Source organism: Folsomia candida, unplaced genomic scaffold (assembly GCF_002217175.1).
Source record: "Folsomia candida strain VU population unplaced genomic scaffold, ASM221717v1 Fcan01_Sc008, whole genome shotgun sequence".
NCBI lineage: Eukaryota > Metazoa > Arthropoda > Collembola > Entomobryomorpha > Isotomidae > Folsomia > Folsomia candida.
Genome location: NW_019091200.1, coordinates 1,590,216 through 1,613,193, shown reverse-complemented (window position 1 = coordinate 1,613,193; position 22,978 = coordinate 1,590,216). Strand labels below are relative to the sequence as shown.

The 22,978-nt window shown below is 37.8% G+C and overlaps 4 protein-coding genes and 1 long non-coding RNA gene across 7 annotated transcripts; 2 read left to right on the top strand and 3 right to left on the bottom strand.

Annotated features, from left to right (window-relative positions):
- Positions 1-528: 528 nt before the first annotated feature.
- On the bottom strand, positions 529-4,894 carry LOC110852955. Its single transcript, XM_035854194.1, has 9 exons — positions 4,717-4,894; positions 4,440-4,642; positions 4,049-4,238; positions 3,856-3,968; positions 3,611-3,782; positions 3,006-3,293; positions 2,205-2,588; positions 1,583-1,810; positions 529-934 (listed from the first exon to the last, which is right to left on the bottom strand). The coding sequence occupies exons 1-9, from the start codon at positions 4,820-4,822 to the stop codon at positions 783-785; spliced, it is 1,836 nt and encodes a 611-aa protein (XP_035710087.1). The 5' UTR covers positions 4,823-4,894; the 3' UTR covers positions 529-782.
- A 1,199-nt stretch (positions 4,895-6,093) lies between these two features.
- On the top strand, positions 6,094-11,873 carry LOC110853170 (transient receptor potential channel pyrexia). Of its 2 annotated transcripts, XM_022101414.2 has the most exons (10): positions 6,098-6,263; positions 7,743-8,211; positions 8,291-8,428; positions 8,821-9,158; positions 9,617-9,873; positions 9,960-10,046; positions 10,109-10,195; positions 10,265-10,480; positions 10,547-10,716; positions 11,424-11,873. In XM_022101414.2, exons 1-10 carry the CDS (start codon positions 6,233-6,235, stop codon positions 11,644-11,646), a joined length of 2,016 nt encoding a protein of 671 aa, XP_021957106.2. In that variant the 5' UTR covers positions 6,098-6,232; the 3' UTR covers positions 11,647-11,873. The 2 variants fall into 2 exon arrangements, with proteins under 2 accessions (XP_035710209.1, XP_021957106.2); XM_035854316.1 differs by lacking the exon at positions 11,424-11,873 and having other exon boundaries at positions 6,094-6,263; positions 10,535-10,689.
- A 202-nt stretch (positions 11,874-12,075) lies between these two features.
- On the bottom strand, positions 12,076-15,470 carry LOC110853671 (small cysteine and glycine repeat-containing protein 2). Of its 2 annotated transcripts, none has more exons than XM_022101980.2 (3): positions 13,576-14,242; positions 13,401-13,511; positions 12,076-12,274 (listed from the first exon to the last, which is right to left on the bottom strand). In XM_022101980.2, the coding sequence occupies exons 1-3, from the start codon at positions 13,658-13,660 to the stop codon at positions 12,168-12,170; spliced, it is 303 nt and encodes a 100-aa protein (XP_021957672.1). In that variant the 5' UTR covers positions 13,661-14,242; the 3' UTR covers positions 12,076-12,167. The 2 variants fall into 2 exon arrangements, 1 of the variants encoding a protein (XP_021957672.1); XR_004835408.1 differs by lacking the exon at positions 13,576-14,242 and adding an exon at positions 14,255-15,470 and having other exon boundaries at positions 12,096-12,274.
- A 1,781-nt stretch (positions 15,471-17,251) lies between these two features.
- Positions 17,252-22,972, top strand: LOC110853310. The gene is made up of 6 exons (XM_022101562.2): positions 17,252-17,815; positions 19,847-20,031; positions 20,106-21,531; positions 21,608-21,714; positions 21,799-21,962; positions 22,051-22,972. Exons 2-6 carry the CDS (start codon positions 19,933-19,935, stop codon positions 22,139-22,141), a joined length of 1,887 nt encoding a protein of 628 aa, XP_021957254.1. The 5' UTR covers positions 17,252-17,815; positions 19,847-19,932; the 3' UTR covers positions 22,142-22,972.
- Positions 18,634-19,129, bottom strand: LOC118436371. Its single transcript, XR_004835409.1, has 2 exons — positions 19,007-19,129; positions 18,634-18,777 (listed from the first exon to the last, which is right to left on the bottom strand). It is a non-coding gene; the product is annotated as an uncharacterized LOC118436371 (long non-coding RNA).
- Positions 22,973-22,978: the final 6 nt, after the last annotated feature.

Below are 22,978 nucleotides of genomic sequence, written 5' to 3'. Positions count from 1 at the left end.
CAGAGGTTATCATCATCTCCGTGTATGAAATGGGCTTAAATATTCTTTCTGAATGTGACACATTACAAAAACAAATAAATCCTGAGAACTCAAATTTCGTCTCGAGTCTCTCAATTTCATCCCACCTTGGTCATCCGTATCATCTTCATATTTCAGAGAGCGAGATATGTGCATGATGAAACTTGATGAGAGATGAGTAGGTAGCCGGTGATGTCGAAGTGATGTGTGATTACCAAGCTCATATTTAATGTGTCCCGTCAAATGTCCGGGTGAAATATGTAAATAGGGTTCACTTTTGTCCTATTCTGCTATGCATATACATATGTACACACTACTCAATTATGCATATACTTTACTAGTTGGATTTGGTATGAAATGTTTAGCGACTACTTTAGAGGATATATATGCACAAGAGAAGTTTCTCTGTCCTAAATCACATCAACATTTAAACATTAAATGAAGTATCAATTTATTGAAATTTATTTTTAGAATCATAAATATTTTCAAAAATATTCCTCTGCCTGATAAGTAATCTATGTCATATGTAGAATGTAATGTGGAGTGAATGAAATAAAAGTATTACATACACAATACATAATCTAGTCTAATTGTAAAGTGTGACGAAAATGAGCGTTGCCAAAATTAAGTTACAACTCCCATTATTCAAATATTTTATCAATTCGGAATTTTTATCGAGATTTACAAATACACATTATTATTCATTTGTGTTCTACATTACAAGCATAACTACAAAAAACCACATTCGAATTTTGTGGGGCTATCTAGGTGTTGGGGACATGTGCGGTGGTGGTTTTTAGTACGAAGCGTGTTTCTGAATTCCAAAGGGGAGCGATGCAGTAAATTTTCCTTACTTTTCTTGAGAAAGTATCCTCAAATTGGATCTCACTCACGACCCACGCTCCGTCAAAGTGGTCTGCAAATTAAGTCAGACATTAAAGGCCATTTCACTTAAGGTGGTTGTTTGGGGGATTAATTTGATTTTGCTGTCATTGCAGCATTGCAATCGAGTTCTTAAAATTAGTAAAACTGGAGAATTAAAAAAAATTGTTACCAAATTTGTAACCTTATCAAGCGTGAAAGTATGTTTCTGTAATCATCTGGAGGGTTAATTTGGCAAAGCTGGGGCATTCTCTTCTGAGGACCAGACCAGTAAAATTAGTGCAATATATAGTGTTACGCCCACTTACTCCCCTGCCCGTAATATTTTTGTATCCTCGATCTTATATTCACCCTTTTCAAGGTAGGGGACCTATCAATTTGGTGCACTAGACGGCGTCTTGATAATATCAGTGTCTTTTGTAATTTTCGGTGTGGGGTAGTGATGCACCGCCATCAGGTGAGTCAATTTAAGTAAATAGCGGTACCTGATGTCTTCATTAGTAAATATTTAGCTATTGTCTTCTCAACTTTGCACTTACATATCCACCAATCTTCACACACTTAATTAACCTGAAACAGCCTGAAATGACGTCAAATTAATCCCCCAAACAGCCCCGCTCCTTCCAACTGCAAAAATCTTGGTGGTTTGGTTCATATTATTTCTTAACTGCTTTACGTTTACCTATCCCTTGTACATACTCCAGTAGTCCATTTTGACGCACTACTTGCCACATGAAACCGGCAGCAAAAAAAAATCTTGGTCCCTTGCAGCCATACTTGTACGATGTCCCTGCAGAAGTGGTCCTGTTGTATATGGTTTCCACGCCAAGGAGAAAGTCGGCCAAGTTGTTGGGATCAATTGGGTTGGGAATGGTGGTGGGGGTCTGGCCAAGGTCCGATACTCCAAAGTCTGTACGTAATAAAAAAAAATATGTAAATATGTACAAATTACCAGAGAGCGGATATGTATTTACCAAGAATCCCTGAAATATATGTATTTAATATGTACAAAAAACAATAATTTTCGCATGTATTTTTTTGTAGTCCAATTGCTCTGATAAAAAATGTCGTCTCATATCCTCGAAATATATATTTGCAAAATATATGCATTTTTTAAATAAGTATACGACAATATGTATCCAAAAATATTTTGAAATTTTTGAAATCCATAAGGTGAAGGAGCACACGCACAAAGTTTAACCGTCGGTCGTCATCAAATGAAAACATAAATATGTGTATATCTGCTCTCTGCAAATTACTGTTCAATACCTATTTAACATGCAACTATGAGTTTAAAGCTAAACCTTGGACAACGGTGTCATTCTCTGATTTGATGTTGACGAAATAATGCCACTCTGCTCCGGTCCCTTTACTCATCGGACCACACCTCAACTGACCCATGGACGCATTTCCACCACCGCCCCCCGTCGCGTAATCCACTTTATAGGGGAGGCATGTCCCTCGTTCGGAAAACCTTGGCGAGACCTGATCCCCGCAACTCTTGCTGCTGCTGATGTCTTCTAAAGAACCACTCAAATGTGGACACGAGTCGTAAAGGACGGCACATTCGACGGGGTGATAACATGACAACATGGCCAGTTTGGGTCGATTCGTGGCAGTTCCGCAGCACGTGTACTCGTTCGTGTCGTCCTTGTAGGTGAGTTTGATGGTCTGGTCTTGCATTTCCTCTGCAGAACAAAATTTTAAAATGATCACGATTTAACGTAGAACTCGAATGACTCATCGTCAAAATCAGCATATTTTTAATCATATCTCGGCTCTGGGAATTTATTCTAAAATTCTGGACGACACATTTGTAGAGCAGGTCGTCGCCAATTAAAAAAATATACACTCCAGATTTTGACAGTTTTTGGAGGAGAAGTCCTCAAGTTTATGAATCCTTCAGAAAAATTGGAACTCATCGAAACTGGCTGAAAAACTCACCGCCATTCTATTGACTAACTTACTGACTTTTTTCCCAAAATTTTGAAATAAATTCCCAAAACCAAGAATTGATTTAAAATGTTATGATTTTGACGATTTTGCGATGTGCTATCGAGTCCTGCGTCAAATATGCGGTGAATGATTTGTACACTGAATTTTACCCGATTGGGCCAAGGACACCGTCCACCCATGCAATAGGGACCCTTGTGACACCGTAATGCAACTGATGAATGATCCCTCCTTCACATCACTGCTTTCGAAGGTGACAAAAGCTGTGAATCCAAAGTCTGCAGACGAGTTGATAGCATGCTGTACCCGACGAAATTTCTGGATCCGTCTGAACTTGAGAGTTATATTTTCCTTAGCGTGGCATGAAAATGTTGTGGCGTTGGATCCGTCCGAATTCAAAGTGACCGTTTCAGTGGAGGGTTGAACCAGGACTAATAAATCTATATGTTAAGTCCTCAAATTAATTAATAAACCTGGATATGTATTTTCGAAAAATCGCTGAAATAAGTTTAATATTTACGAAAGAAAAACGCCAAAATATTAAAGAAATATGTCGAACATCGAAATAAAATTTTCCCCAAAATTTGTATTCCTGTATTGCTCTAATTTTTTTTGTGGTCGAATTCCTTTGAGAAAAAATAAATTCGTCTCGTTTCGGTGAAATATTTACGAAATGTATGTGTTTTTGACAAAAATACTCGAATATTGCCTATTTTTTTAAATAATAGCGGAAACAAGTTTTTAACGAGTGAGGTACCTTTTTTGAGTGACAGTGTGACCTTGCCCGACCTCCGCTTCGTATTTCTGTCCTGACAGACAAAGAAAGCTGCGAGTGGAGCGTCCTGTTCCTCCATGAATTTAGCATTCAACGCAAAGCCGCTTGCTGGACGATACCATTTTATAAACTTGTCCTCAACCACGTCCCCCTTCTGCGAAATATAAATAATAAATACATAATTAGGATCTGCAATCTCGATGTATTGCTCATAATGAGAACAGAACCCGAAGAAGGGACACGTTCGCAGCAGGATCGGAAACTTGACATGGAATCAACATCTCTTGGCTGAGGTCAGACTCTATGTTGATGTCGGTCTGAAGGAGGAACACTTTAGGGCCTTGGATTCCAAAATATGCAAATTATTCATTCATTAATCTGCTAACTAAATTTAATAACTGCTAATTGGTGATGACCAACCAGGGACGAATAATTGAACAAAATCAAATACTCCGTCGTCGTCACTACCACCACCCAGTCCACGACAAGAGTATCGTCCCGAACTCGTCTCCGAGATGGGCATGAGGTTCAGCGAGCTGAGGTAGGAGTAGGTCGTCGTGTCGTTAAAGTCGTCATACTTTCGAGTGTCGTGAACTCGGACGTGCGGTGTCTGAAAAAAACATAGAACGATGTCACGAATGACACATACCAGTGGTCAACGACGCTGATAAGTCTCATTTTCTATCCCTTCAAAATTGACACGCTTCGCCGCTCTGCCGAAAAATCGCCAAAACTGGCGCCGCCGAGATATTGGGCGCCGTTGACCCCTGAAATATACCATAATCGCCATTTTTTAATGAATGTCTCTCACCCCTTGACCAGAATACTGCCACATGACAGGAAAATCGGCCGCACACTCGAGAACGATATTGTTCCGATAGAATTGCTGCACGTTTGGAGATAATTTTAACTCCTCGACGTTTATCACGACCGTATTTGGGATGGTTGGTTTGAGCTTGGTCGTGGTCATGGATTGGTCTGCGTAGGAAATGTGCAACACGCGGATGGTGGGACCTGTGGGGATCGACAATTTTCTTAATTTTGATGGTTCGGTCCTGTAAAATTGTTAAATTTTACGCTGTTCTCACCCGACTTGGGCTTGGGCGCAGTTAGAAAGAGCAGGGCAAAGACGACTGCTCCAAGAATGAGGAAAAACAGTGCAATTTTTGATCGATGTTCCAATTTGCTATCCATTTTTGTAAAGATGAGAATTTAAAATGAGACCAGTTCCATTTGTGGCATGTTCCAAGACGTTAGAGAAGACGACTAACATTTGTTCCCATACATGCAGTTATCGAATAACCACATTATCATTGCTGAAAAGGTACTAACTTTATTTACAAACTTTTTCTGTTGCAAACTTGTAGCGAATGGGCCAACTTCCTTCCGTCGCAAACTTTTACAAGTAAAGTACGCTGACGGAGTTACATATGTATTGGATTTGCATACAGTTTCTTCATTTGTGTTTTTATTGCCCAAGTTGCTTTCTCTTCTGGACTGGGGACGGATGTGATCAGGCTGAAACTTTGGCAATAAAATGACCAATTTTCTCCTCAGTCCCAATTAGCAACCTATTGTATGTACGTGTATGCGCACAGTGGTCGGAAGCCATTGGGGCATTAACATTGTAGGACAAGGGAGGGAGGGGTATATATGATATGGGCTGATGATAGGGACATCAAATAACCGTGCGGACATTGTCCCTCTGTCCCCACGCTTTCGCAAGCACTGCATGTGCCTTCCAACTATTTTCACGTGTATATTTACGACTAGGTTGGCTATAACTACTATGAAATAACTAGTATAAAACACGACTTTATGAACAACAATCTAAATCAGGTTAATATAGCCCGCTGCCGTTAACAATCTAATTGTCTGATCAAGCCAAATTAGGAAAGCAGAGAAAAAAAATCGGGGAAACACGGCATTGACTTTCCGGAATCAGTGATTATAATTATGGTGACAAAAACCAAAGCAAGCAAGCTAAAAAAACGTTACTCAACGTTTCAATAAATTGCACACATATATTTTCACCTTTAGAGTGCATTTGTCGAATATAATATTTAGTTCATTCAAGATTTTTTACAAATAAAAATTAGACAGTTTGATGTGTTCTTAGCAAATAACTTGACTGACACACTAAATAAGTATGTGTGCATATGTACCTGTAGGATGTACATAAATAAAGATAAGGTAACACCACATCCTATATGTACTTATGTATGCAGGTACATATGTGTATAGATATTTACACATTTTTGTACGTATATGTACTTAGCCGAGACAATGATGAGATTTTAAACGTATTGTATGTTTTCGTTTCGTAATTGCATGTTCAATTAAATATGTCCGAAGCAGTTCAAACCAACACAACATGTGATCATCAATAATAAATAATGACTCTTATCGCTTAGACTTCATAATCTTCCAAATTACCTGCTGCGTGGGGATTGAGCCAAGGATTTGTTACTTATCATGCACAGTAACAGAGCAGTCTCACGGTCTCGTGCATAAATTATTTGTTTGTGTGAGGATGTAAATTTCTACCTGGCATTAGTGTAATAATTTACCCATCTGAATTTGGAATCAAAATCGTTTCATAAAATGAGTCGGAAAGGGAAAGGACATAACACATGTAAATAATCTTAAATTAAATTCCTATAATTTTGATCAGAAGAGCAAAGGGCAGATATGTATTTATTTTGAACTTTTTCACTTAATAATGACCGACGGTCAAACGTTGTCATTTGTCGGTGTGTTCCCTAACTCGAATAGATCACAAAAGTTTTAAAATATTTGCTATTGTTCATTTTCTAGATTTTTAGACATATACATATTTAATTAATGTTTCCGCTGTTATTTAAAAAATACGTAAATATTTTGGATCTTTTTAAACGGTACGATATTTCAACGAGATGAGATAAAAAATTTCTTTTCTGATCAAAGAAATTCGACTACAAAAATCCAGAGTCAGAAATAAAAATTTTTGGAAAGTTTAGATTTTTGTCTTTTTTCGTACATTTTTACGTTTGGTTTATAAACATAAAGTACATTTTCAGCAATTTTTCGTAAATACATATCCGCCCTCTGGTCATAACGTAAAAATAACTAAACTTTAATATTTAAAATGAGTTTTTAGCCCGAACCAGGGCTTATGTAATTGTCATGTCCGTCTGTCTGTCTGTCTGTCTGTCTGTCTGTCTGTCTGTCTGTACGTCTGTCTTTCGATAACTCTCGAACGAGTTGACCGATTGACTTGAAATTTTTACCATATGCATATTGGACAAAGTTAGGGAACGAGTTCGAAGATGGGCGAAATCGGTCCAGTGGTTGACCGGTGGGGGTCATCGGAGTGGATGGGGTCTTATGCACCAAAATTTCAAAATTGTTATAGAGAGCTGAAATTTGGTACAGAGGTTGCTAATGGCTCCTAATGAAAGAATATGAAGTGAAATTGGAAAATTTGTCAACCGGAGGTACCCGAGGGGGTGACCCATACCGATTTTTCAAAATCGTCATATCGAGCTGAAATTTGGTACAGAGGTTGCTTATGGCCCCTAATGGAAGAATATGAAGTGAAATTGGAAAAATTTTCACATCCGGGACCCGTTGGGGTCACCCATACCGATTTTTATAGCTTGTCGCAAAAAGCTGAAATTCGGAATGGTGATACTTCATGGCTTCTCATGAAATTATATGAAGTCAAAGAGGAACAAAAAGTAACCAGAGGGGTACTAAATAAGGGGTACCCATACCGATTTCTAAGAGTTTATATATTCAGATACAATTTAGTGTGGAGTCGAAAAATAACTTAGGATTAGAATATAGGAGGGTTGAATTTCGAAATTTTTATACGAACAGCCTCTACTGCTCGTGGTATTTGGTTTGGTGCCAAGTTATGCTCCCAAGTGACGTTACTTAATGCAAGAATTAGTGAAAAATAGTATAACATTCTGACACACATGGGTTTACTAATTAATCCTGGTTCGGGCTGAGCAAAGCTGTACTGATAGGTTTTAATATATTAAAATATATATAAATTACCTTTATTTTTACCTTTAAATATATTAAAGTTTTTTTAAACTTTAATATATTTGCATATGACTAAATCCAGTGACGAATTTGCATCGGGTGAGCGTGAGTCAGGACACGGAACTATCTTTACTTCCACCTTCAGCAGAACAAGTAAAACTGCCCCTCACGCCCGGCTCAGATTTTGACTTTGACGGTCACACCTCCAACTTTGTGTTTCCTCTCCACAACGCGGCGAAAAATGGGAATTTGTGTGAACTTACGGCGTTACTCGCCCTTCCGGGGTCCAATCCGTTCAAGCAAGATTTCAAAGGGAGGACCCCGCTCCATTACGCGGCCGTGTTTGGAAACCAGAAAACTGCGCTTCTCATGGTCACAGAAATCCTGAATAGCGGAGTGATTGTTAATGCAGTGAATGTAGATCATGATCGAAGTATATTAATCAACGTGCAAGACGCCAATGGCGAAACGGCGGTACATTTAGGTGCGAAAACTGGACATCGAAAAATTGTCCAGCTACTTTTATTCTCAGCGGCGGACGTTAATATTAAGTATGACATACAATCATTATAAAATTGACAATATGAAAGTGATTCCGTCACTTATTTACATGATATTGTTATTTTTTAGGTGCAAGAATGGCGTGGAACCCATCGAACTTATTTACGCTAACGTTCCCCAAGCCATGTGTGCAGTATTTGACACTGCAATTCGGTACAAAAGTGGTGAGATTGAGGACGACAACTTTGACTTGTTGCTAGATTTTGGGTATGTGCGCATTTAAAGATGACTGATAGTTGAGGTCTCCCAGCGTATGCTCTACGATTTTGAGCAAATTAGTGTCAGTCGATCACAAGTTTAATTAATATGAAATTTGCAAAATACACAATCTATCCCAATGTTCAAGTTTCGCAGAGATATTTGCATCCAAAGAGGAGAAAGTCGACAATTTTTTTACACTTTCCACATTTACTGCGCTTTTTATCCTCTTCGGATGCAAATATTTCTGTCAAGCCTGCGCATTTGGAGATCGTGTCATTTGTCGTGTCAAATTTCGTACTAATTAAATTTATGATATCGATTTGCACAAGTTTTGTCAAAGCATGCATACACTGGGAGACCTTCATTGTTAGTAAGAACAAGCTTTGTGAATGACTTAGGGCAATTGTTGGATATCCTGACGAACAAGAACAACAAGATCCATTCTCTCTGCTTGAGTCTGAATTGCTGGCTTACGCCCTGAAAAATTCTGCGTCGAGATGCAAGGAAATCCTGGTCCACCCACTCGTTCGCCTCTTCCTCCACTTCAAGTGGAATAAGGTTCGTCCCTTCTTCTGGGCTTCGATCGTGATCCACACCCTCTGGCTCCTCGTCTTCTCCACCTTCTTACTCGACCTGTATCTTCATCGCTGTCCCTACATCCGAACTAACAACACCTCGACCCTCGACGATAATAATGACTCATCATCCAACAATTTTGAACTTGAAAGTCTAGAAGGTGATTTTTTACTTTGTAAATATTTTGAACAACTTGGAGTCATCTTGGAGTTGATCGTCAAAGTCAGCACATTTTTACAGAGTAGTTGGTAGTAGTTTTTACTGAGTTCTGTAGTTATATTTTTCAGTTTTGGGAATTTATTTTAAAATTCTGGGCGACAAATTTAGTCAGTAAGTTGATGCAAAAAGTGGCATTGAGTTTTTTAAGTCAGCTTCGATGAGCTCAAATTTTTCTGAAGGGTTCTTAAATTTGAAATCTCTCCTTCAAAAACTGTAAAAATCTGGAATGTACATATATTTTTAAAAAATTCGCAACGATCTCCTCTATAAATGTTTCGTTAAGAATTTTAAAATAAATTCTCAGAGCCGAGAAATGATTAAAAATGTACAAATTTTGTCTATTTTGACGATGACATCTAGCTCTACGTTAAAAAATGACCGTTTGTTTACCAAATTCAGGAGTAAACTGTGCTGGTGACGACATTAACGTAAACTTGGCGTGGCTAGCGTCATTAATATCAATTGTGATGGGATTGAAAGAACTCTACCAACTCTTCTCTGTGCCGACCTTCTTGTACTATTTTAGCAAACTGGAGAACCTGGGTCAACTCTTGCTCATTGTTATCGTTGCCCTCACCACGCTCCCCGTGTGGACTTATCTCTTGGGGAGTAGACCCAGCGTAACAATTCAGCCTTGGCAGTACCAAGCTGCTGCGGTGAGTGAGTCCGCACCTCGAAATGGCAAATTTCTCTTGAGGAAAATATATATTAGCTAAATGTTTATTCTTTGTGCCAATTAAAGTTTGGAATTTTCTTGGCATGGACGCTAATTTTGGGTCAGATTGGAAAAACTCCGAGATTAGGTCTTTACGTAGAAATACTTCTTCAGGTGCGTACATTCAAATTAAGTTGAAAATTTTGGGATCCTATATTTTAAATTTTGATCACCAGGTCTTGAAGAGTTTTGGTCTCTTTGTGCTCACCTTTACATCACTGCTGACCGCATTCGCACTCTCATTTAGCATCCTCATGCCACAGGTTTGTTCTTTTCGCCATTTGTTAATTTTTGTCCTAAATGAATATGTACATAAATAAACCTTTTTGCAGAGCAAATCATTTTCGAGCTGGCCCCTCGCCCTGTCCAAAGTGCTCATCATGATGACGGGGGAGCTAAACTATGACGAAATATTTTACAACGGCGACGACGGGGATCAGCCGATTCCATTCCGAACCACGGGTCACATCCTGTTCGCTCTCTTTGTCGTGATCGTGACCATAATTCTGTTCAATTTGCTGATTGGGTTGACCGTGAGTGACATCCAGGTAAGGGAAATACTTTTGTAGGCCGTATGCATAGTCTCAAGTGTGCATGCGCAGGGGTAAGATCAGGGCCTGCAAGTGGGGGCGAACGCTTCCCTCTTGTCCAGCCAACTGGAGCAAATCTTCCTCATGGAGTCGTTCCTCTTCTCGCGACATATTCGACACATCTTCAAATTTCTCAGACTGAATCCCAACTTGGTCAGAAGATTTCAAATTGCGGACATTGAGAAGGATGAATTGTGAGTGACTGCTATTATCACAAAGCGGATATGTGTAATATGTACATACATAATGTATTTATGAATAATCCCTAAAATATTTATTTAATATTTATGAAAAAAACGCCAAAATATTTACGAAATATGTACGAAAAACTATAAAAATAAGAATTTTCGTAAGATTTGTATTTTTGAATTAATGCTCTGAATTTTTTGTGGTCCGATTTCTCGGAGCAAAAAAAATCATCTCATGTCGTTGAAATATTTACAAAATGTTTACGTATTTTGAAAAATATGTAAAAGATTTTAGAATTAGAGTTATCCGACATGATTTTAGTATTTTTCAAATCATAGCAAAAATATTTATGTCTGAAAACCATACGTAACACATGTGACAAGATGTGAAAATACATATTTTTAATTTTTTTGGTCTATGCAAGTTAGGGAACATACCCACAAAGTTTGACCGTTGGTCATCATCAAAGTGACGGTTCATAAATTATGTCACGCGAGAGGGGGGTCCAAGGCTCCAATGATATCGTGCCTATGTGACACATGTTAAAGGGGGAGGGGGGGGGTTCTAGAAAATCGTGATTTTTGCGTGACATTTATGGATCTCCCCAAATGAAAAAGTTTAAAATAAATGCATATCCGCCGTCTGGTTATTATGGATAATACAAGTGACTGAATGCGCAAGTAAATAATTTTCAAAATTTTATCTTGATCAGGTTTGGAGTGATCTGTCCGATACGAAAAGTGCCAAAAGAGTTGCGGAGCGAGGTGAAGGAGCTGGCGATGCAGAATATGATTGGAGAAGGGGGTGGTGGGGACTGCACGAGCAATGCGGGCGACGATCCGAGTATCAAAGCAGAAAACTTGAAGGTTATCATTAAGGACGTGCTGCTGCAAGTTCTTCAAGAACATTTTAATCGAGAAACTCCGAAAAGTTGATGATTCATACAATGAATTTCATATGTATTCATACCGTTTTTATAATCAGGTTTTTATAAAATTTCAAAATTTCATAGAAAATGACTTATTTAGAAAAACCATCATTGTTTTAATTTCTATAATTTAATAAAAGTTTGTATAATAGTCAATTTACACAACAATAAATCAATAAACACGGGTTATGGCGATAGGTGTCGTCTTGCGACATGTCGACTACACCAAGGACGATGAATGTCGAAAATTCATACAAATCGGATGAAAATGACAAAATCATGAAATGCCGACGAGGCCATACCGTAGCACGGTCAGGCAACACAAAGAGGACGTGGTCGATTTGACGAGGTAAATTTTATGACAATCGATCGCATGCTGTATGTACGACCCCTTTCGATATAAAATTTGATATTTTTTAAAATTTGAATGCAATAAAGTATATTTTTATTCAAGGGCAAAGCTAATTAAATAAATTTGCACAAAAGGGTAAAGATAGACGACAAGAGGATGGTCCTTGCAGGGCGTCACTATCGACTTGGTCGACACGTTCCTGGCGGGTAGCCACTGATCTGGCACCGCAATCCAGCACAGCAACTGCCAAAGCTGACACCGGCGTAACTTCCGCAACGCCCGCCTTAATAGGAATTTATAACAAAAGTAAAACCATCAGTACAATTTCTGACATCCCGAGTCAGTAAGGTTTTGACCTGCATTGTTGTTCATTAAAACGGAGGTTTTTCCAAACTAACGGATATTTCTCATTTTCGAAATCTACGCCTGATTAGGGTTCTACAATGTCCGTGTCAAGAAGTGCTTGTCAGGACATGTCATATTTGTCATAAATGTCTGACATTGACATTATTAAAAAAATCGAGATTTCAAAAAAGTTGAGATTGCTATAGGATATGATCACATAAGTACCTGGAATCACAAAAATGTAAATTTTATCAAAATCCGAGCAAAATTCGATTTTTGGTGACAGTTGAAGCACATGATAGCAGGACTTTTTTCGTGTTTTTGGCGCCTGTGAGGGGGTGTGGCGGGCGCAAATGGGGCCATGGAATTAAACCATTTCAGGGTTTTAATAGACTCGTAGGGTACTCCAACATATGCAAAGGGCATCAAGATTGAGAATGACATATAGATGAACTCCCCTCTCAAGTAATTAACAAGTTATTTTTTTGAACACTAATGAAGCACAGTTGAAATGTGCACAGATTTAATGCAGCGGGGAAATTGAGTCAGTACTAAAAAATCTATGAAAATGTCATAAATGTCATTAATGTCGCGACATTTATGACATTTTTCGTATATGTCAGTTTGTCATAAATGTCTGACATTGACACAATCGATAAATGTCTGACATTTATGACATTTGACATTTATGACGGACAAATATGACACGACAAATATGACATGTAGAACCCTACGCCTGATTATGGTCGGGGAATTAAAATTAAGCATATTGTTATATGTCCTTATGCAGAAATGTGCTTAATTATAATTCCTCGACCATAAATGCATTAAGTAAAAAATGAAATTTAAATTGGCAATTTTTTGAGAAAATGTTAATTTAAACTATGCAGATAAAATTATGATAGGGACGACCACTAAAACTTTTCTCTGGCGGAATTTGTGCAGCTCTGAATTTGTCATATTTTAAGTGCACCCAAAATTGCAAAGTGAAGAAGAAATGCAGATTCAATGACAGTCGGCATTCATCTCCGACTCGGGCTAAAAATGTTCAGATGGATACGAACCTGAACCGCTGCAGGAACTACTGCATACTCCAGGTGGATACCCAGAAATGACACACGAACCACCACAACAGGTACCGAAGTTAACACCAGCATAACTGCCGCACCGACCCCCTGCAAGTAAATGTGTTACGCTTATGCTAGTCCGTACAAAACAATTCTAAAAGTCTGTAATTACCGGGGCCACTGCATCCAGACGAAGAATCTAAGATCGACATAAAGCAAATGACAAGTACGAGAAACAATATGCTGTACTTCGCCATTGTGAATTGTTATTGGCAAGATTGCTGTTTAAAAGAAATTCGGGAAGCCTAGGATTTGCATCCTTTTATTGGCTTTTATATCAAATAATGAACCAAACTGATAATGATTTTGACATGATTGCATTGTCCGAGTTTAATTGGATTCCAAAATTCACCGAAAATTGAGGGCTACTTAAACTTTTCACTGAATCCTCAAACAACTACGCAATACTACTAAACCCTTACAATGAAATCCAAACAAGGGGTAAAAGTTTTACCACTTGTGTAGTTCTTTGCAGATTCAGTGAAAAGTGGTTTTCAATTTTCGTTGAATGTTGGAATGTTGAATGTTATAGTTAAACTCAACCGAATGGACAATATTGTCATGCATTCTGGTCATTATATCAACCTATCAAAATCCTTATCAATTTGGTCCATTAATTAATCTAAAAGGATGCAAATCCCAAACTACTTTGAAAAATACTGCAATCTTGCCATACAAATTCACCTTTCAAGAGAGATCTTAGATTTTTGTCTGGATGCAGTGGCCCCAGTAATCAAAGACTATGTCCCTCAAGGTTTCAGGAACATGGCTTATGCACATACGTATATTACCCTAGAGAACGCACGTTACTTGAAGAGGGACGTTTCAATTGGTCTGGATATCCCATAATTTGGACGCACTCGGCCATACTTTTTTATTTGCATTCTAAATTAGCCCAAATGACAAAATTCAATTTTTCGACCCCTTCCACACGGTCACGAGGTCAGCTAACGTTGAACAGACTGAAAAGCCATTCCCATAAAAGGATTTCCACCCCTTAAAGAGGTATGCATATTAAGGGGTTAAAGCCCTTTATAAGATCGTTATGTCGGTCTGTGTGTCCATTGGTCTGATAACTTTTAAACGGAAAGACTTGAAATTTTGAGCGTAAACTCCTAACGTCAAGCGACAGAACGAGTTCGAAGATGGACTCTGTAGGTTACACTCTATTATTATCTTATTCCATGGTCACACCCTTCAAGGTCAAAAAAGTTACGAAATGTCATTTAATGGTTAATTTAACAGAAATTTAACCCCGAATTCAATGGTGACCTCCATTGACCTCCAAGGTCACAAAAAAGTCAACAAATCGTAAACTGTCACAAATGTCGAAACAAGTTAGACGTTTGTCAATTTTAACGTTTTGAACACTGCATACAATTTTGACCTCAGCTCAATGACCGTGTTAAAAAAGTTTGAACGGGTAAAAACAAAATGATATTACTTTTAACGTATTCGACACTTTTTTCATCCCTTGGGTACATTAGTTGTAAAGGTTTATTTAGTTCTACTTTTATTACACACGTCAAGTGTACATATTTCGTAGTAGGAGCATCGCAGAAGGTCAAGAGTTACATTTCATGACCAAAAATTGCCTAATACCATGCGAACTACGAACCAGTCTGCCAATAAGTACATAAACCACTAACTTGCGAATTTGTGATGCATATTTCACACAACAAACTGCTCAATTTTATGCATTAGAATTTGTCTTCTTGCATATTAATATCTGCAATTTATGCACAATTAATGGTCACACAGCATGCAACATTTAACTCTCAAACAAACAAGTATTCCAAATCTTGAAAAATTTGTGTCACTCTAAAAAAAGCAAAGGTAAGTAGGTAAATGCCAAGCGAAATATTTATTGCCCAATTTGCTTTCATATTCTCACACACGTTAAATTTTAGTAAAATTACACCTGACACACTGGGAAAATGCGCAAGCAATCCAATTTAAATCTCGCATTTCTCACACATTTGCAAATTACAAGTTCACAAGTTTTTATGAAATCATAATATCCGTTCAATTTTTTTAGCAAAAAAATCTGAATTTATAAATACGTTACAATGTAATTGTTCAGTTAGAGTTAATTGATTTGTGAGACATATGCACATTTTGTCATTGCCAATAATAGGCTCAGACGGCAGGAGGCGAGGTGAGACATTAACATTTAACCACAATTGAAGCAAAGCAATTGGTTTCGTTAACGAGGAAAAAAGTGTCGAAATTCACGTGTAAACTTGTCATTGTGCTTTGGGCATTTAAATTATGTCGTATTTAATGTCAAAGTACAACGACAACATAAAAACTGTTAGCGTAACTTTTACTGTTGGGCACAAATGTTAAAATTATAAAATTAGGCTGTTGTGCCCCCAACGTTTACGTTTGAATACGCAATTCCTCGCCTGTAACAAAGGCATGCAACCTTCACCACTTTAAAAAGCTTGCATGGATCAAGTTCTCGCGAAATTGCGAAATTAAACTAATTCTAAAAAGGAGTAAAACCTAGATCAGTGCAGCACTGCACGAGACCCAACTCAATAAGTAAGAATCCAGGTGGGTTCTTACCTTACTTATTGAGTTGTTGGTTGATGGGGTGTGATATTTTATTATCACATCAACAATTGGATTGCATTATTATATAGAATACTGTGTGGTTGGTTGGTTGGATGGTGATTGAATTTGAAAGCGACTGAACAAAAAGAGGCTGAATTTATGCAACCCTCGACAAAATGTTGCAAAATCCTGGCTCGTTTTTTATGCATTTATTGGCAGGCAAGGCGACAGTGGTCCCCCCATTTGGCTTTATCCGATCTGGGTAAAATTATAGGGCAAACTAGGAATGATATTGCAAATTATGGACTAAAAATAAGTAATCAAGCGACTTTGAGATTTTGGTTTGCCGTAACAAAAGTTGAGAGACAATCATTTATAAAAAAGGGACGCTGTACAATGCAACTGGTTCCCACAGATGAGTAATGCGAGTGCAAATACTGCATGAAATTGTGTACATACATTTTATTGTGCAAATGATGATTGCTATACCACGATTGGTACACATTTGGTTCGATAAGGATCGATGCGTGTATGTATAATAAGTATGTGCTATGCTATAAGTGTAAATGAAAGTCAAGTCCAACCCAATAACCAAACAAAGTGAGTGATGCATTATTTAGTTAACATTGAAATTTGAAGAGGTGTTTGTTATGCAAAGTCTGATTTCGTGATTTTATTTAGATATTTGCAATTAATTACTATGAATCTTGTGCATATATCGACACGCACACCCGGAGATTATGCACTTTTTTTGCAGTTTGCGAATATGTTCACGATAAGTAATAAGTAGTTATCATGAACAAATTCGCCAAATAATCGCAAAAAATTGGTATACCTATTTTTGCCATTGTACAACAAAATTTGGTCCCACCAAAAACAAGGTTGGAATGATATCCGACTCTTTTTAGAACCACAACATCCGATGGAAGTGAACAAAACATTGCGTAATTCAATTGTTACTTACATATCTAAAATATCGTATTATTAGCATTGACCCCAAAAACATCTCGAAATGTGTGTAATGCAGATTTGATCGTATAGCTCGATAGGATCGAAATTGGGCCACCACAAGTCGCCTTATATTAAATATATTATGTAGTTATACTTATTTAGTTAGTTGCCTCTCACACTTCATTTCACTTTTAGTTAGATGATGATGAAGGCTCGTGTCGTGTCGTTTATTGCTAAACTTTGTTACATGCAAATCCTCAAATTCAAGGGCCTTTTCTATTTACAAGTCCAAAATTGTTGTCTCTCTAAACCTTCACGAGGCAGCAAGCAGTTAAGTCACTGCTTGCATGAGCGAAATGCAGTAGTGATAATAATTGTAAATAGCAGGCAATCTTGTTATCAATAAGTTCATGCTTATCCGTTCAGGTTGATTCATCGTTTTACTGACTGATTGAAGTGATCTTCACATTTTACGATTCTCATTTTACGATTCCAGTTTTATGTCGAAATCGTATCACTGTGTGTGTTCGTGTCGTCGACGTCGTCGGATTATGAAATTTTTTTAAATGATCAACCAGAAATTATTGCATACCACATCATCATCATCATCATCGTCAATCAGCAGCGTCTCTAGTGTCCGGACTTTGTTCTCCAAAATGCGACCAGTGAGAAATAAGACGAGAATGGAAATAGCCATCCACTTTATTCCTTCTCTGACACGAAGAGGAATCAACATCTGCTCCTCCTAACTTTCGTGGATAATTAATTATATTTTTAAAATTTAAAAGTTTTGGTTAAAATTTGTTCAATTTATCGTCATCGTTTGGACTTGGATCAGTTTGGTAAGTAAGAAAATAGGTTAATTTCTAATCTTTTTTTGTCCACACGATCCCCTCGTGTCCGATAGCTGACTTTTGAAATGTAAATATGTGTTTAATTTAGTAATGAATGATTGATTAAAGTTCAGTCGACTCGTGGGATGAATCATCACGTATCATTTATTATAGTTCATCGCCAGTTCAGTATGTGGTCAAAATTGTTGCATTAATTACTTACTATATAGCGAGCCACACTTTGAATGTGTGGTCTGGTCCTGGTCTAACTACTGATGATGATGTGAATGAGTTTAAAAGTTGAATGGAGTTAGTATAATGGTGGTTAAAGTAGTTTAGTTGTTGGGCTAAAGGTCAAGTCTACTACGGTTGCTTCATAATATGTATAACTTTTTATTCAGTAAGCACTGTTTGGCAATAACTTTATTAAGTTCAACGCGCAATAAAGTATAGTAAAAAGTAAAGGGGGTGGTGGATTGACAGAAAGATAAATTGTGCAGCAGCAGCGATGGCGAGGTGGTGATAATTGTGTCAAAAGTTTTGTAATTTTTGCCCGTAATTTGGCAATCGGTAATAACACTCAAGCCAATCCACTTGCATAATAAATAACCTAAACCTCCGGTTGATGGTACATATACACAAGTACGTTGGCTGTCTGGATGGACTGGATGATGGGCGAAACTTTTATGTCGAAAGTTAATTAATTTGTGAGACAAGTTAAGCGAGCGATGATGAATGATAAGGGATGGTGAAATCTGGCCAATTTGTATATGTGTGGGTCATCAAGTGGCTGGATTCCACTTTTCATGCTTTTTCTTATCATCATCGACGTTTCAAATACATTTATTTCCCGAAAATTATGTTCTCGGTAAAATAGTTGCGTCATAAAATTATTTACGTAGCAGAGCAGAAATTGATTTGAAATCTGACTGAAATCAGGCATCCGAGAAGTTCTTAAGGTGTGATCCCAGCTAGAATAGTTTTAAAGCAAATGTAATATATGTAAAGGCTTGTTTTGTTTTGAATGGCAGCAACTACGCTATAATTGCAACAGTTACGTCAAGTCAAGGTGATATTGCACTTTGATTTCTTAATCACTTCACCTCCATTATTATCACACACCAACCACACAGTCTTCGAGTCACAGCAGGCCAAGCCAGTTGAAGACTACGAAGACTATTTATATTTAATTTAACGCACCTCTCTCTCTCTCCCTCTAAAATGGGTAGTATAGCACTATTTTCATTATAAATTGTGTGTGATGTGTGTGTGTGTACTTTACGTTATGCTGCGTTGAAAAATGTAATAATAATTGCACAGATATTTACGGAGCCCTTGGCTTGCACAAAATTGCATCGCAATCTGCTGCATATTGCAATAATATCATCATATCAAATCCCACGCCACACCACGCCACACACATTCACGTTCACTAAATATATTACATTACAACTCCAATAATTGATCCTATACAGCTCCACACAATGCAATGCAATTCTTCCCATCATTATAAGGAACGCAGCAGCAGTATCATCATCGTCATATGACCATTATTATATCACAACCCTTTTTTGCAACACTTTTTTCATAGGAGAGAAGAATGGCAATGATGATATTGAAATCAAGTTGTGAAGTTCACTGCAATTAGGCTGGCTGGGTTTGGGTGATGCCACTACTACTGCGCTGGGTAGACATGTTACGTTATAATTGCAATATTTGTGTGTGCGAATATCTTGGAGATTTAGGTAGACTGTTCTGATTACAAAAGTTATTTGTAGGTCTACTTTAGTTTGTGCATGGGGAGATTATGTGGAGGGGTAAAAGAAATCAGGACAAGTGCAAGATTGTCATAGCTAGCATTGAAATTTTAAGGAGGAGGGTTATGATTATCATTATTATGTGATTATCAGTCAAGTGGTTGCTGTTGGAGGGGAAGGTTGCATTTATTGTGATATGTGTAAGAGTTATGTTTTAGTCTAGTGATTAAGTGTTTGTTTGTGTTTTATGCTGACACTGACTTTTTCTCTGTGATTTGGAAAGGAGGACTTAATTTTGGAACTTACTTACTTTGGGTGTGGTGAAGAACGGATATCAAAAAACGAGGCGGATAAGCAGCAGGCAAAATAATGTTGAAACTGCCAAAACTCCGTCGAAGCCATCGTCATATTCCGGAGGGGTTTCATTTCTTACTGGAAGGACAACCCCACCCTTTACTCATTCCGTCGGTATGGACATGCATATTTTATGCAGACATGGCATGAATAATTCGAGTTTATAACAATGTAAATTATAAATTTAGATAATCGAGGAAGTCGCCTCCTACCTGACCTTACCCGATCTCAAGACATTTCGCCAAGTGTGTAAATCCTGGGAGAATGAGTCGACAAAGAAGATTCTTCACATCTCAAAAGTTGTCATCGTTGATGAGGAAGGGCTCGTCAAGTTCACCAAACTTTGTCACCACATTACGCCAAAGTCGAGACAAAACATGAATTACGAACTTCGTGGAGACATTGATCTGGGATCTCTCAGTGCTACAAAGTTTTTCAAAGTGTTTGGTGAACGGATAGAATTTATCTATCTCAATCGAGTCAGATGGACGGATGGTGAACTAAAGTGCATTCTTTTCACTCGCCTCCCAAACCTGCATACGTTCGCCGTGGAAGCTAGAGCGTACTCGGATCGTCGTTTATTTGTTGACGACCGATATGAAGTACTCCCCAATATCAAGGTGTTAAAGTTAAACGTGTTCTCATTTATCACGGAGTTGACAACCCCATTTTTACGGGATCTACTTAAAGCGTGTCCGAATTTGGAGACGCTGTCCAGTATCCGAACCGAGAAAAGAAACCATCTCCCCATGCAGTTTATCCAGTACGTGTGCCAAGAGATGAGTTATGACACGGCGGATGATGTGGTGAACATGCCGTATAATGCGGACATTGCGATCGCTGAGGCACTAATTGACACGAAGGATGTTAGTTTGCCAAAGTTAAAAATTTTGGACACGAATATGCGCCTACGAGGGCCTGGACTACAACAGTTGGGTCTCAAAATGTTCCCCATTAAACAGTTGGACTTGACCTTGCTGAGTGATGTGGGTACTCGCGCGTTGCAAGATGTGTTGACCAGTTTGGAAAATAGTTTGCAAATTTTGAAACTGAAATTTCATCCGAGATGTCACGCAGCAGATGAGTTGGAAGCCATTCCACCCTTGAAAAATCTCACTCACCTCACGCTAAATGGGTATCGAAATTCCTTAAAATTTTTGGAAATCCTGCCCGCCTTAAAATTTCTCTGCTTGGTGCGACTCCGGTTCAGCAAATCCATTTCGGATAAGAGTATTGCAATCCAAGGACGAGGAGGAAAATTAGGCTCGAAAGTGGAGTGTTTAGAAGTGCATGAAGATTTTTCCAGAAAGTGTACAAAGACAGAAATTGCCACAATGAAACGCTTGTTCCCTGACCTCAAACGGTTAAAACTGGAAAACTTGACGGACGACGGGCTGAGTGCAATTTTTATGAGTTACCCTCACCTGGAAGGGTTGGATGGGATGAATGGGTGTTACTCAGATTCTGGGATTTTGGGGGGTGACGTACCCACACTTGAATGCGACGTTTTGAACGATGGAGGATGTGATGATTACGACAATAATATGGAAGGCGAGAGTGATGAAAGCTATGCCTGTCATTATCCTCGCTTGCCTTCAATTTCGGATTTAAAAGGTAACGAATATTATTATCATGTGCATATATCGATATGTTAATAATGTTAACTAATCCGTCAATTTATCTCGTACAGAATTGCGCAGCCTATCTCTCGCATCGCCAAATCTGACAGACAAATCCATCATTCATGGCGTAGTGCATTGTCGCAACCTTAGAAAACTGCACTTGCTCTCCAGTTGTGTAAGTAACCAAAGTGGAATTAATCTTCAAGTTGACCAGCGGTAGCCCGTCGAGATTTAGAATTGCAACTTTTTTTTCTTTTAGATTACTGACTCATCGATCTTAAGAATCCTGGACGAACTTGATCTCTTCAACTTTAAAACAGAGTACTGTTTCCAAGTGTCAAAGCAAACTGTAGACTACGCTAAGAAAAAAATGAGGGGTAGACAAGTTAGCATTAATGAATATGGGGGGCCACTCAAGCAGAGGTGAGGAATTTTCATATTACAAATAAATACACACATACGCGCTCGATTAATATAATTCCAGACTGATAATTCTTGCAATTGATTACAGCGAAATTCCAAACTTTATGCGACGGAATGGATCCTCTTATGTCCTCATGAAGAAAATTGAACCCCAAGAAATGATCTTACCACAACGGTGACGCCGTTATAAATTTAGCCGTTATAAATTTAGCCGTATAAAAACTTATAACTGAATGGTCTCGAATCTAGCTAAACAATAATTATTATGATTATTATTAGTGCATCGTGATTTTTTTACGTGTTCAGTCAACTAATTCAGCAGCCTTTAACAATTATTACTACATAGTACATACATACGTCATGTCATGATACGCCATGTTCCAATCAAACTATGCAAATTATCGTGCCCACCTTCAACAAAACTGTTATTCTTACAACATCGCATGTAATTTCTTAGCCTTATTAGTGTTAGTGTTATAATGTGGTATATGTAACCCATAGGGTTTAGTTTATATTGGTATGATGAGTTTTTTTATACGAGTTGTTGCTTGTTGTAATCTTGTGATAACTATTCAACTAATTTTATTTTTTAGACTTTCGGGTGTAGACAGTACGGGTTATGGTTTTTGGTAATGGTTTATGTCGGTCAAAGGTTATAGAATTAATTATTATATTGTTATAATCAGAACAGAATCAATTTTTGTACAAATGGTAATTATAGAAAGCTTTATGAAATCCACGCTTATTGCGTTATATTTATCTCATCCGTTAATTTCAAAATTTAGTCAGCAAAAAAATGTCCCGTAATTACGAGTTGCAATATTATTGATTATGATATATTTTCCTAAAAAAACTGTGATTGTTTTCAAAGAAAAGGTCTAACTAAACATATTTGTGTTTTCATGATTGGTTGATGTAATAATGTTTTAAAATTATATAACGTCGTGGTCGATTATGTGCCTTTGTTGGTTTTGTTTGTGTATTCAAATAAATTCAGATGTACTTAATTACTGATG